General features: G+C 49.1%; 1 protein-coding gene across 1 annotated transcript; it reads left to right on the top strand.

The window, feature by feature from the left end:
* The first annotated feature begins 336 nt into the window (after positions 1-336).
* On the top strand, positions 337-14,132 carry HYOU1 (hypoxia up-regulated 1). The gene is made up of 26 exons (XM_006833901.1): positions 337-440; positions 1,239-1,336; positions 1,582-1,675; positions 1,829-1,907; positions 2,034-2,188; positions 2,313-2,389; positions 3,326-3,507; positions 3,738-3,853; positions 5,511-5,703; positions 5,897-6,031; positions 6,195-6,277; positions 6,412-6,544; positions 6,721-6,908; positions 7,156-7,294; positions 9,169-9,229; positions 9,618-9,697; positions 10,784-10,969; positions 11,121-11,293; positions 11,431-11,518; positions 11,642-11,764; positions 11,944-12,077; positions 12,255-12,339; positions 12,988-13,228; positions 13,320-13,370; positions 13,610-13,660; positions 13,800-14,132. Exons 2-26 carry the CDS (start codon positions 1,246-1,248, stop codon positions 13,859-13,861), a joined length of 3,000 nt encoding a protein of 999 aa, XP_006833964.1. The 5' UTR covers positions 337-440; positions 1,239-1,245; the 3' UTR covers positions 13,862-14,132.
* Positions 14,133-14,705: the final 573 nt, after the last annotated feature.

Below are 14,705 nucleotides of genomic sequence, written 5' to 3'. Positions count from 1 at the left end.
GCCGGAAAAAGGTCTCACGAATGACGGGGGCCGGCACTGGGGAAGAGACAACACGCAACGCCTTGGCCCCATGACGTGGTCCAATCCCGGGAAAACGTGTACGGTTGACCCCGACCGGTGTATCGGCTTCGTAGTCCCCTCCCAGGCGTAGGTTGGAGACAGGAGGAGAGGGCGGGACTAGGACGTGGACCAATGGGAACGCGCGCCGGGTCGCCTGGGGCGGGGCCAAGCGCGGGGCACAGGTCCCGGCAGCGCAGGCTCCAATGAGCGCGCGCCGCGTCCGGGGCCGGCTGGTGCGCGAGACGCAGCTGAGAGGTTGGTGGCTAATGTAACAGTTTGCAAACCGAGGGGAGTTGTGAAGGGCGCGGGCTGGTGGGCGCGCAGCCGGCCTCGTGGGTACGTCCACTGCTGCATTTGTTCCAGAGGAGCAGAGGCAAGAGGTAGCAGGGGTGGGGATGGAGATGGGCTCCGGTCACCCTTCCACGGGGCGGCAGCGTGCTAGCTCCGGGGGCGGGTCGGTAGCGGGAGTAAGGGCCACACAGACACCGGCCAGTTTGGGCCCAGTACTTTGAGCCCCGCACCTCGGCCCCGGGGACTCCACCACACGATAAGGGTGGGTTAGGATTCGTTTCCGGGAGTGGGAACCATCACCTTCGTCAGGTGAGGCTGAGGAGAATACGGAGTAGTCGGTACCTACCGGGCGAAGAATCTGAGCGCTCCAGGCACAGCGTCTTTGTGGGCAGCGGGGCTGGAGAAGGGGACGGGAGGGTAATTTGAGGAAGGGAGTGGGATGAGACGACCGGTAGAGAAGCCGAGCAGGAGGCAGCCCCTTCTTCCCACCCAGTCTCCCCCAGGGTCCCCACCATCTCTCAGTTTCGTCCAGGCCCTGTTTGGCTTTCCCTGCCAGCCAGGGTGCTCCAAGTGCAGAGACTAGTTGGTCTCTGGGCGGCGGATCCTTGGCCGCACCCCAGGTGTCTGACAGCAGGGGCAGCGCTGGGGTGCTCCAGTTATTGCCTGTGGTGGACAAGCGCGCCATCCTCTGCCCTTGTTTCGTTTCTACGGATGTGGGCCTTTGTGTGGGTACTCACCAGGAAGGAGAGCTGGGGTGTAGGCTACTCTGCCCTGGATGAGAGAGGAGTAGATCGGAATCTTACAGCTTCTCTCTTCAGGGACATGGTTCTGTCTCCCTTATTCAGAGCAGCCAGTTCTAAGTGTTTTGTTTTGTTTTTTTCCTCCAGGGCCACAATGGCAGCCACAGTCAGAAGGCAGAGGCCAAGGAAGCCAGCCTACTGGGCCTTGATGACTGTGCTCCTGGCAGATCTGTTGGCTCTTAGTGGTATGCACCTCACCAAGGGGATCATAAGAAGAATAAATGACCGGAATAAATGGCTAGAAGGGAGAATGAGGCTCCTTAGTGGGAACACTCAGGACTATGGAGTTGCTGCACCCAGAATTTTCTTCCTTGTCTTTTGCCCTCTTAATTTTTCAATGAAAAGTGATAATGCTTTGAATGGAAGGGCTTCAGGAAATTGGGAGGGGTGGTAGCAAAGGGGTTAATTGACAAACTTCTTTCCTCTTCAGACACACTGGCAGTAATGTCTGTGGACTTGGGTAGTGAGTCTATGAAGGTGGCCATCGTTAAGCCTGGAGTGCCCATGGAGATTGTCTTGAACAAGTGAGGCTGACCCCAGTGTTGGGGTGGGGAGAGGCTCCAAGTGGCGTGTGATGCCCACAACAGACATCAGTATCTGTATGTGGGTGTTGAGGCTCCTGAGTCCTCATCCTGCTACTTCTCATTTAGTTACCTAGACCCACTGTCTTTTCCCAGGGAATCCCGGAGGAAAACCCCAGTAACTGTAACCCTGAAAGAAAATGAAAGATTCTTTGGAGACAGTGCAGCAAGCATGGTGAGTACTGGTCAGGGAAACAGAGTCAATACAGATCCCAGAGTCTTGTTCCTTATCAATCTTAGAGGTGACGTTAGAGGTGTTAGAATTAGCCTAATTCTCCACACCGTCTCCATCTTCTCTCAGGCCGTCAAGAATCCAAAGGCTACGCTGCGTTACTTCCAGCACCTACTGGGGAAGCATGTGGATAATCCCCATGTGGCCCTTTACCGGTCCCGTTTCCCAGAGCAAGAGCTGGGTGTCAACCCACAGAGGCAGACTGTTCACTTCCAGATGAGCTCGTGAGTGCTCTTTCAAGGGAGATGGGCTCAGCAGCCAGTGGTATCCTCATTGGCATTTGGTCATGCTTTCTTACCTTACTGTCTGACCATCCTTGTCTGTAATTCATCTCCCTTAAACCCCCAGACAGCTGCAGTTCTCACCTGAGGAGGTGCTGGGCATGGTTCTCAATTACTCCCGTTCCTTGGCGGAAGATTTTGCAGGTAAGTGACCAAGATGATGACAATAAAGTCCAGGTACCCCAGGGTCTAAGGCAGGGGTGGGGATTAGGGGCCGTATAAGACCCACGAAATCATTTGGTCTGGCCCTGCCAAAGCTACCGCAGTTCTAGCCATCACATCAGTGGTGAGTTAAATTTTTGACCAAATATAGCAGGCTAATTTTTAAGTTGATAATTTTGTATGGCTCACGAGTGACGTTATAAATTTTGGCAGGAAAAAAAAGGTTCTCCACCCCTGGTCTAAAGTAATGGTTGTGAAATGATAGCAATTTTACCTCCCAGGGAGTATTTGGCAATGTCTAGAGATGTTTTTTTAGGGTTCTAGTGGTACCCTGTGTTAAGTGTGGAGCTGCTAATTGAGAAGTCAGTGGTTTGAACCCACTAGCTACTTCACAGGAGAAAGATGAGGCAGTCTGTTATAAAGATTTACCACGGAAACCCTAGGGAACAGTTTACTTTGTCCTATAGGGTCTCAATTAACTGCAGCGGCTTTGGTTTGGAGACTTTTTTTTTTTTTTAATGTTTTATTGTGAATTATGTGATACTTTACATGGGAGAACATTAGTTTTACATTCATCCTATCTTATATTGTTTCATTGCCATGGTTACAATCCTCTCCATGCATCATCAACCAACTAAAGGGTATATCCTACAAGCCTGTCCCCTCCCAACCCCCAGGTCATCAGCACACAGCCCCTCTCCCTCTCTGGGTCTAAAGTCCCCAGCTGCTCCATCTCTCCACATCATGGTGGAGACATTTTTGACTGTCAAAACTGGGGAGGCCAGGGATGTTGTTAAGCACATTGCACAGGGCAGCTCTCTATACAAAGAATTATCTGGCTCAGAATGTCAATAATATTGGGAAACTTTTCTCTCAGATATGGAGCTAGTGCAAAACCTGTACTGTTGTCCTCTTTAGAACAGCCCATCAAGGATGCAGTGATCACTGTGCCAGCCTTCTTCAACCAGGCCGAGCGCCGAGCCGTTCTACAGGCTGCTCGCATAGCTGGCATCAAAGTACTGCAGCTCATCAACGACAACACCGCCACCGCCCTCAGCTATGGTGTCTTCCGCCGGAAAGATATCAATGCCACTGCCCAGGTGAGTTAGCAAGCCCTGCCCAGACACCCATCACGTCTGATTCTGAGGAGACTATAGGACACTTGCCTCATTTTGTGTCTTGCTTGCACATGCTGGCCTGTGGCAAAATGCAACAGCTATCTCTTCTCAGCCTTTGAGGAGCTGGTGGGCAGCTATTGGGAGGCAGGTAGACAAACATACACCCTGAAGTGGGATGAGATTCCTCGACCATTATGTTGGTGTCTCTACAGAACATAATGTTCTACGACATGGGCTCCGGCAGCACCGTATGCACCATTGTGACCTACCAGACAGTGAAGACTAAGGAGGCAGGGATGCAGCCACAGCTACAGATCCGGGGAGTGGGGTAAGTGGGGTTTCTGGGAGGAGGGTTCTTGCTGAGACACTCTTGGGTCTGGGGTTTCTTCTTTAGAAGGGCAAGAGTGCCCCACTTTCCTACTTCCTGTAGTAATTATGTAGCCAAAGCATCAGTCATTCTGTGGTACCACTCCCAAAGAACAAGGGGAAGATGGAGAGGACAGCTGGAGACTGAAAAGTAGAGAACTCCCTGGATCTACCTTCTTTTGAGAAATCCCTTTAGTTGCAAGCTATATGTAGTACAGCAGACTCGTTTCATTTTTTCCTCCTCTCATAAAAAACTGCTGTTGCTTCTTGTTTTACTTCTTGGATTTATCCTTTTCTGTCCATCTTCACCTCTTCTGAGTAGAAGTGGGTTCTGAGTAGAAGTGGGTGCCATGGGTTAAGCATTGGAGTGAAAACTTTAAGGTTGGCGGTTCAAACTCACCAGCCACTCCACAGAAGACAGATGAGGCTATCTGTTCCATAAAGATCCCCCACCTCAGAAACCCTCTGGAGCAGTTCTACTCTGTCCCATAGGGGCCTTAGCAGTCAGAATCGACTCACTGGCTGTGGGTTTGGGTTTCACCACTACCACCTTGGAGTCCTGGTGTGGCGCTGTAGGAGAAGCACTGGACAGCTAACCACAAGGCTGTGGTTCAGATCCACCAACTGCACCTTAGAAACCCTATACAAGGTCGCTATGGGTTGTAACTGACTCAGTGGCACTTAACAACAGTATTGGAATCCTGATGTGGTGCTATAGGATAAACACTGAATTGCTAACCACAGGTCAAATGATTCAAACCCACCAGCTTGCTCTTTGGAAATCCTTTACAGGACCACTGTCGGTCGGGACCGACTTCACCATGTTAAACAATAGCAACTACCACCTTAGTCCAAGTTATCCCCTTTTTCTTGCAAATTACTAAAGGTCTCTTTGCTTTGAGTATAGCCTCCCTCCACATTACAGTTCTTTTCAAAATGTGACCTGTTTTTTTTAACAACCCTTCAGTGGCTCATACCCTTTACTATGGGCCATGAACCTGTCTAGCTTTGACCCCTACAGCTTATCTCTAACCCTGTGTTCTCTGCTCTTGGAGCTCCAGCAGTGCTCGCCCTCCTTTGCCACTTACCATCAGCTCTCCTACCTCAGAGTCTTTGCACAGACTGTTTCTCGGTCTAGAATGTTCTGTCTCTCCTCTTCACCTAGTTAACTCTAAGTCATCTGTCAGATTTCAGTTCAAGTATCTCTTCTCCCGGAAAGCATTCTTTGATGTCCCTGAGTAGCTAAGATTTCTCATGGATATGCTCTCATCATACTGTCTGTCTCTCCTTACATTCATTTCACATTCAATATTTGTTTGAAGGTTGTAAACTCTTTGGGAATAGAGATTCTACATTATTTTTGCTTACAATCATATCTCCAGATGTGAGTACATAGGAGATGCTTAGTAAATACTGTTGAATGACTAGGTGAGGTGTCAGCTGTGTTGATGGAGTTGTGTCAGCTGTGTTGAGGGAATGTATCCACATTTGGGGCTTGGGGACAAACGGCCTCCTGAAACAAACGAAAGGTGCTATGTGGGGATGAGCACCAGGCTTCTCTGTAGTCTAAGGGGTCCTGTGTGTTCCTCATACCTTTCTCTGCTCCTTTTCCTGAGCAGATTTGATCGTACCTTGGGGGGCCTGGAGATGGAACTCCGGCTTCGTGAGCATCTGGCTGGGCTTTTCAATGAGCAACGAAAGGGCCAGAACTCGAAGGACGTCCGGGAGAACCCTCGTGCCATGGCCAAGCTGCTGCGTGAGGCCAATAGGGTCAAAACCGTCCTGAGTGCCAATGCTGACCATATGGCTCAGGTACCTATGGATAATTGATTGAGCGTAGAGGGCCCCACTGTTGTGAACTTGGCTCATTGTGCCTGGTGGACTGGTGCCCTTCTTGCCTTTCGTCCTTTCATCCTCCCAAACTTCTGTCCCTGAGTCTCTGTCCTGCCTGCTCAGAGTATAGGACCAGAGTGAGAATGCCCTGACGTTCCTCATCTTCCCGCAGATTGAAGGCCTGATGGACGATGTGGACTTCAAGGCAAAAGTGACTCGAGCGGAGTTTGAGGAGTTGTGTGCAGACTTGTTTGAACGGGTGCCTGGGCCTGTCCAACAGGCGCTCCAGAGTGCTGAAATGAGTTTGGTGAGCGGGTAGTTGGAGGTGTGTGGGGTGAGGGGGGGTTAGGAGGCAAGGGGCAAAGAAGTAATTGGATGGTGGGGAGGAGGGAACAAGCATCGGGGAAGTCAGGGCTAAGGAGGAGGGTTAATTGCATGCTGTCTCACCCCACATTCTTTCCCCTCTGCAGGATGAGATTGAACAGGTGATCTTGGTGGGTGGGGCCACTCGGGTACCCAAAGTGCAGGAGGTGCTGCTGAAGGCCGTGGGCAAGTGAGTGTCAGGACTGGGACATCTGAACTGGGTCTGCTTAAGGGCCAGGGCTTCAGGGCAACTGAGGACTGAGGGGAGGGAGTCCAGGCTGGGTGCTTCAAAGTGAACATCTGCTGAAACCTGGGACTTTCTAGGGAGGAGCTAGGGAAGAACATCAACGCAGATGAGGCAGCTGCAATGGGGGCTGTATACCAAGCAGCTGCACTGAGCAAGGCCTTCAAGGTGAAGCCGTTTGTAGTGCGGGATGCTGTGGTCTACCCTATCCTGGTGAGTAAGCCTACTTGTCAGGTGACTAGCTCCCTTTACTTTTCTGGGTGACATTTCCCTTTCTGTCTGCTCTGGCCTATCCCCTTCTCTGGGCAGAGAGATGTTTCCCGCAATGCTTTTCCCCCAGAACTCGATTTGGTTCTGCTGTACATGACTTCTCTGTGCTGGCTGTGTAGGTGGAGTTCACAAGAGAGATGGAAGAGGAGACTGGTGTTCGTAGCCTGAAGCACAACAAACGTGTGCTCTTTTCCCGGATGGGGCCTTACCCTCAACGCAAAGTCATCACCTTTAACCGCTACAGCTATGATTTCAACTTCCACATCAACTACGGTGACCTGAGCTTCCTGGGGTCTGAGGACCTCCAGTAAGGCGTGGGGCCTGGTGGGAGTTTTGGGAGTTTTACACGAGCATTGAGGAAGGTGGAGGATTTGGAACCTGCAGGGTTGAAGCAGGGGCAGCAGGCTGTGGGTTAGTGTTAAGTTGTGAGCATGCTCCCACCCTCGTGAGTGTGTCCTTGGCGAGGTCTCCTACATCTCATCCCTGGAGGTTGTGCAGTCTAGATATGGAAGTGTGCTGGGTAGGTTCTCTAAGTCATCTTACCTCTCCACCAGGGTATTTGGCTCCCAGAATCTGACTACAGTGAAGCTAAAAGGTGTGGGTGAGAGCTTCAAGAAGTATCCCGACTACGAGTCCAAGGGCATCAAGGCCCACTTCAACCTGGATGAGAGTGGTGTGCTGAGCCTAGACAGGGTGAGAGCAGGAGACCCTGGGTACGGGGACTTGTCTTACCCAGTTCTGGGTCCACATAGTATTAGAACATGATAAAGCAAAGGAGTTTTGGAGTCAGGTAAATCTTGGCTCTTGTAGCCCTTACAAGCTTATGAGTATCGTAATTTTCTCAGGGAAGTAGAAAATGGTTTTAGAAACAGTTGTTGGAGTTAATGACCTTTATTGTTGCTGTTCGTGCTGTCAAGTCAGTTCAGAGTCATAGCAACCCTGTATAGGCTTTCTGAGAGCAACTGGTGGATTTGAACTGCTGATCTTGTGTTTACCAGTCTACAGCACAACACCAGGGCATACTATATGAAACACAAAAACCCAGCAGCAGTACATTAGCAGGAAACTGCCAAAAATTCAAGCCAGATATAGAAGAGGCTGTGGAACTAGTAGTATCATTGCTGATGTCAGATGGATATTGGTTGAAAGCAGAGAATACCAGAAAGATGTTTACTTGCGCTTTATTGACTATGCAAAGACATTCAACTATGGATCATAGCAAACTATGGAGACACTGCAAAGAATGGGTATTCCAGAACACTTCATTGTGATCATGAGGAACCTGTACATAGACCCAAGAGGCAGTCTTCCAAACAGAACAAGGGGATACCAAAGGTTTAGTTAAAATCAGAAAAGGTGTACATCAAGATTGTATCCTTTCACCATAGTTATTCAATCTGTATGCTGAGCAAATAATCCAAGAAGCTAGATTATATGAAGATCATGGCATCAAGATTGGAGGAAGGCTCATTAACAATCAATGATATACAGGTGATACAACCTTGCTTGCTGGAAGTGAAAGCACTTAACATTACTTATTGATAAAGATAAAAAACAGCCTTCATTATGGATTGTACCTCAATGTAAATAAAATGAAAATCCTTACAACTGGACCATAAATAACATGTTGGAGAAAAGATTGAAGTTGTCAAAGATATCATTTTAATTTTGATTGAGTCCACAGTCAACATTCATGGGGGCAGCAGTCAAGAAATCAAACAATATACTGCATTGGGCAAATCTGCAAAAGACCTCAATAAAGTGTTAAAAGAGCAAAGGTGTGCCTGACTCAAGCCATGGTATTTTCAATCATCTCATGCATATGGAGTCCTGGTGTGGCGCTGTGGGTTAATGCGTCAGACTGCAAATTCTTTTGAATCGCAACGTTGGTGATTCAAGCTTACCAGCTGCTCCTTGGAAACCATATATATGCTTGTTGTGGGTCTTGACAACAACAGCATATGCATATGTAAGTTATACAGTGAATAAGGAAGACTGGAGAAGAATTGATGCACTTGAATAATGATCTTGGAGAAGAATATTGAAAATATCTTGGACTGCCAGAAGAACAAACAAATCTGTGTGGGAAGAAGTACAACCAGAATTCTCCTTAGAAGTCAGGATGGCCAGGCTTCATCTCTCATACTTCAGAGAAGGCCATCATGCTTGGTGAAGTGGAGAGTCAGTGAAAAAGAGGAAGACTCCCCAACCAGATGGATTAACACAGTGACAGCAACAATGGTCTCAAACGTAACAATTGTGAGGATGGCCCAGAACCAGGCAATATTTCATTCCATTTGTACACAGGGTCACTGATTGGAACTTACTCGAGGTCATCTAACAACAACTTGTGAGACAATGGCATGTGCTCTTGTTAAGTAGGAAAAACAGAGGAGCTCTGAAGCTGTCCTCAGATAGCTGAAGGCGGGGAGAGGCGGGTACCTTGTTGGAAGAGTCTGAGAGACAGGTGAGATGAGCAGTACATGTGCATACACATACCTCCACTGGGAGAAAAGTTCCGTAGCTTGGGACACCTTAACATTTTCTTCTTGAATCCTTGTTTTCAGGTGGAGTCTGTATTTGAGACTATGGTAGAAGACAGTCCAGAAGAGGAATCCACTCTTACCAGTAAGACAAGCATGTATACATATGTGCATGCATGTGTGAGTGTTCATTATAAAAATGGAATTCAAAGATAATGCCACTTTCCCATCACCTTAATTTATTTTCCCACTAACTCTTATAAGGAGTCCTGGTGTAGCGCTGTGGGTTAATGCACCAGACTGCAAAGCTGTTTGAACTGCAAGGTTGGCGGTTCAAGCTCACCAGCTGCTCCTCAGAAACCCTATACAGGGTAGCTATGTGTCAAAACTGACTCAATGGTACTTACAACAACTCTTATAAGAGAGAATATATATTTGTGCATCAGGGAAAGCAGGCGGGGTATTCCCTTGGGCTAGGAGGTGGCGTCACTATTGTCATCTCCTTTTGAATCATTGTTCTTCCTTCCCCTTAGAACTTGGCAACACCATTTCCAGCCTGTTTGGAGGTAGTACCACACCAGATGCCAAAGAAAACGGTACCGATACTGTCCAGGTGAGCCCACTATAGAGTCAGGGGAGTGTAAAGAATGGCATCTTGGGGGGCAGGTAGTGGTGACAGAGGTGAGGAATTGGAGTAGGTATCCCAGCTGCCTGGAATTGAAAGCCGCCTCTTCTCTTTCCACACATGGTGAGTGAGTTAACTGTATTTCTCCCATGTTCCTCTGGACTCTGTACTAGTCTCTGTACTCGAGGTACCAAGGCCCATTTCCTCATCTAGACTTTTCTGTCTTTGTCCAACTAGACGGCTACAGTCCAGACAGCCTACTGACTTTTTTTTCTTTCTCTCTCTTTTTTTTAAAGTTTGTATTGTGAATTGAGTGATAGTTTACATAGAACAGTTTTACTGTTTCATTGCAATGATTACAATCCCCTCTGTGCATCATTCAACAGTATTTGCTTCTATTCCATCTAGTTTTGTTTTGTTTGTGGGGGATGTACACAAAAACACTCAGAAATATAAAATAATTTAAACAACTGAAGGGCACTTTCTGCAAGCCTGCCTCCTGGCCACCAGCACACAGCATTTCTCTTTCCATGAATCTAGAGTCCTCAGCTGCTCTCTCCTTCCATGTCTCATCTCTTCCTCCATCTCCAGTGTCGCTGCTTCTCTGGATAGGGTCCCACATTCCGCTTATACTCTTCTCCCTTGATGGTTCTAGGGTCCTTTGTTCCTGGACTGTAAGATTAACTGCTCTCTCTTTTTGTTACATAACTTCTACCTTTACATTTGTGACAGCTGCAGTTAGTCATGATAGCAATTACTTGCTATAGAATCCTAAGAATCTCATCCCCATCTCTTTCCACCAGACCTGTCTAGACAACATGAAAACTATTCAGTGGGGACTCTACCTTCCCCTGCACACTCTTAAACTCCCTCTTGAAAACTTGTAAGCCAGTCACTTTGTGCCCTTATTGCCCCCTCATCAGCCCACTGAATCTTAATACTGTTGTCCTCTGTCTGCTCCCAATTATATGCATAAGCAGACCCTAAGGGATTTGGCATTGCTGAGGCCAATCCTGATCCACTGGCTCTGTTTGTGATTGCTGTTTTATGTGTATGCCTGTGATTGTTTTTCAGGAGGAAGAGGAAGGTCCTGCTGAGGGGAGCAAGGATGAGCCTGGGAAGCAGACAGAGTTCAAGGAGGAAGCTGAGGCCCCATTGGAGGACACCTCTCAGGCTCCACCCCCTGATCCTAAGTGGGACACAACCACTGATGGAGAAAAGGCTGAAGAAAAAGAAAATGGGGAAACGTCTGAGGCCCAGGTACCTTCCCGTGTAGGCCCAGGAAGTTCAATGTGAGACTGAGGCTAAGGGAGCAGCTCTCTACTTTGTCTCAGATCCCTTGGAGCCCTGCCCTGTGAAGGAAGTAGATGGGCCTAGGCTTTTCCTGACATTTGTATCTTTTCTCTCCTAGAAGCCAAGTGAGAAGGGAGAGGCAGGGCCTGAGGTTGCCTCTCCGGCCCCTGAGGAAGAAAAGAAGCAGAAGCCTGCCCGGAAACAGAGAATGGTGGAGGAGATCGGGGTGGAGCTGGCTGTTCTGGATCTGCCTGACTTACCAGAGGAGGAGTTGGCTCGTTCAATGCAGAAGTAAGGAAGGACTGAGGGTGCATGCGGGTGTGGGATGATAACACTGGGAGGGAGGATGGTATCTGACCAGGATCCGTGTACTGATACATCCTCTCTTCCCTTACCTGCTTCATCCCTGCCACTCCATCATCTCACAGACTCCAGGACTTGACAGTCCGAGACCTAGAGAAGCAGGAACGGGAGAAAGCTGCCAACAGCTTGGAAGCTTTCATCTTTGAGACCCAGGTTGGTAGTCTGAGAGTCAGCACCCCTCCCTGGGGCTTGTGTTTGAGCAGGGCTAATGCTGTGAGACTCATCCCCTGTCCCAGCTCACTCAGTGCCTGCATGGGTGATGTGTGCCCTCCCTAGGACAAGCTGTACCAGCCTGAGTACCAGGAAGTGTCCACTGAGGAGCAGCGGGATGAGATCTCTGGGAAACTCAGTGCCGCTTCCACCTGGCTGGAGGATGAGGGCTTTGGGGCCACCACAGTGGTAAGGGGCCTTTTTGGGACCTGGAGGTGGGGTGGGCGCATTTTCCTTCCTCTCTCAGGGCCCGACAGTGTGAGAAGATCTGGAGTGTGAGGCCATCAAGAAGGTTGCAGGGTCTGACTTGAGGTGAACTCATGTCTTCCCTTAACTCCTCTCCCACTGCCACATCCCAAACTCATTAGATGTTGAAGGAGAAGCTGATTGAGCTGAAGAAGCTATGTCAAGGGCTGTTTTTCCGGGTGGAAGAGCGTAAGAAGTGGCCCGAACGGCTGTCTGCCCTAGATAATCTCCTCAACCATTCCAGCATGTTCCTCAAGTGAGTGGCCCCTTTGCCCTCCCTTTCTTACCCACTCTTCTCAGGGCACTGACATTTGTCATCCTGTTAATAATTTCATCATGTTTTCCCCTCATTTTTCCCCCTCTGCGCATGGCCACCCACTCATACTCCAGGCTTGCTTTCTCCTGGGCTGATTGGCTCCTCTCTGACTTTCAGGGGGGCCCGGCTCATCCCGGAAATGGACCAGATCTTCACTGAGGTGGAGATGGCAACATTAGAGAAAGTCATCAATGAGACCTGGGTAATCTCTGAGTTAATACCCGGGTACTTACCTGGATATGGTGTGCTAGCTAGGGAGCATTGGGGATATGAATAACTGAAGACACAGCACCTTCTGCCTCTTGGCTTAACCTCTAAGTTGGGAGGTCAAGGGGTGTTTGCATTAGAGGCCATTTCTAATTACCCCAAACAAGGGTTATAGCCACATAAGTCACCAGACTGTAGGAGCAGCAAAGCCCACCCACTCAGGGTTACAAAAAAAGCTTCTTTGAGGGACAAGGACTTGATCTAGGCTCAGAAAATGGTCCAGGGTTTGAGTAAGTGAAACAACTTTCTGTGAAGCAAAAACAGTTTTGGCTGTGCGGGAAATTTCTTTTTGAGTCAGAGCTCAGAAGTGAAGAGACAGGGAAGAGTCCAGGAGAGCAGCTGTAGGTCTTCCAGAATTAAGAGGACACGAACTGGAAAGGTGTGGTCTAGGAGTTCTCTGTGAAGAGCCTTGAATGCCAGGCAGGAGGCTGCTTACCCCTGTGGGGCTGGCTGATGACCGAAGTGTCGGAGTGATTTGAAGATGGAGGGATTTTGAGGCTGGTTGGGGATACGAGTCCATCTGGGACAAAGATCTTGGCTCTCTCCATGGCCAGCTCTGAGCCTGTTGCGGCCTCGTCCACAGGCCTGGAAGAACACAACTATGGCTGAGCAAGCCAAGCTTCCCGCCACAGAGAAGCCCGTGTTGCTCTCCAAAGACATCGAGGCCAAGATGATGGCTCTGGACCGTGAAGTGCAGTATCTCCTCAATAAGGCTAAGTTTGCCAAGCCCCGGCCCCGACCCAAGGACAAGAATGGGACCCGGGCAGAGCCTCCCCTGAATGCCAGTGCTGGTGATCAGGGGGAGAAAGTCATCCCTCCACCAGGTGAGGCCAAGGTTCTTGGCTCCAGGTTCTCCTGGGCAGAGAGAAGGCCTCCTCTTCTTGGAGCTACATTTTCCTTCTGGTTTCCTTACAGGCCAGACTGAGGATGAAAAACCCATCACAGAACCTGAGAAAGCAAAGACTGGTGAGTTGGAGGAGCTGGTTGGGAAGTGGAGATTGTATTAGCCCCGGGGGTTGACCAATGTGCTGTGAATGGTGCTTACTTTTTGAAGGTTGTTGAAAAAGAAATAAATAATATGCAAAGAGAGCAAACACAGCCTATAAATCCTAAGATATTTATTATTTGGGTTTTTACAGAAAAAGTTTACTGACCCTTCCAGTAGCCCCTCCCTCAGAGACTAACCTATTTCTTCCAAAAAGCAGGAACGGAACCAGAAGATGCTGAGCCTCTGGAGTTAGGAGGTCCAGGAGTAGGTGAGAGGAGAGCTGGGGTATACTAGAAAACCTGGGGGTGAGGCGGAGGGGCAGGGAGTGGGGGTTGTTAAAAGAATGAGTCAGTTTACTTGTTCTCACCCGCTGTTGTTTTTTCCTCCTCCCCTTCTGTCCCCACCAGAATCTGAGCAGAAAGATCAGCCAGCAGAACAGAAGCGGACTTTGAAGAATGACGAACTATAACCCCACTTCCCATTTCCCCATCTTCCCTACCCCCTTCTCCTACCACCTCTATTTATTAAACATTGAGGGTTGGGGGAGGGGTTGATCCTGCCTTACAGGCTTCGTTCCTTCTCTCTCACCTATGGCTGGAGGTGTGGAGAAGGCAAAAGAAAGGGACAACTCACCAGTTCTATCTGGAGTAGCTCTGTGGTTAAAACAGAAGTTCCATTCCCCAAACCCACCCATTGGCTCCCTATCATCCAGGCCCTAACTTTGGGGAAAATCACTATTATATCTTCATTCTTTACCTCTGGGTAGGTGAGAGAATGGCAGTCTGGTTGATTGAGACCTGCTAGTGGGAAGAATGTCTTAGGACAGTGGAGAGTCTCTGGCCATCCCTCCCTCCTGCACTCCTTTCCTCTTCACCACTAAATCAATGTCTCATACCTACTCGGCAAGGGGGTTGTGGAGGACCAGTGTCTAGAGCCTTGGTTTCCTGGTTTAGTTTCTGAGTACCCATCTCTGCTCTTTGCTCTCTTCCTGCTCCATGGTCTTCTTTATCCAAAGCCCCTATCCTGTCTGACTTCCTGTGCAAAACCAGCCATTCTTTTGCCTCTTGTATTTTCATCCAGACTGACTGGAAGTAAATCTAGATCATTCTGGTCCACACTTCTAACCACTTAGTGGTCAAAGTAGGTAGGGAGACAGTGGAGTAGAGACTCCAGCCACCTAGCAAGGAAGCGAGAGGTGGGAAAGCCCTGCTGCTGCCAGTGAAAGCAGCAAGTCATGGGCACCAGCATCCTGCAGGCACCATCAAAACTGGCATCTTCCCAGAAGCCTACTTGAGGTCCCTCTGAATTGTCTG

Source organism: Chrysochloris asiatica, unplaced genomic scaffold, assembly GCF_000296735.1.
Source record: "Chrysochloris asiatica unplaced genomic scaffold, ChrAsi1.0 scaffold00008, whole genome shotgun sequence".
NCBI lineage: Eukaryota > Metazoa > Chordata > Mammalia > Afrosoricida > Chrysochloridae > Chrysochloris > Chrysochloris asiatica.
This window is presented reverse-complemented; position numbering and strand designations above follow the sequence as displayed.

What these genes read in the sequence shown, in the direction of transcription:
- HYOU1 (XM_006833901.1), top strand. Translation starts at nt 1,246, where the DNA reads ATGGCAGCCACAGTCAGAAGGCAGAGGCCAAGGAAGCCAGCCTACTGG. An exon ending in CTGCTGAAGGCCGTGGGCAA is followed by an intron (nt 6,278 to 6,411) that starts GTGAGTGTCAGG and finishes GGGACTTTCTAG; the next exon opens with GGAGGAGCTAGGGAAGAACA. An exon ending in TTGGCTCGTTCAATGCAGAA is followed by an intron (nt 11,294 to 11,430) that starts GTAAGGAAGGAC and finishes ATCATCTCACAG; the next exon opens with ACTCCAGGACTTGACAGTCC.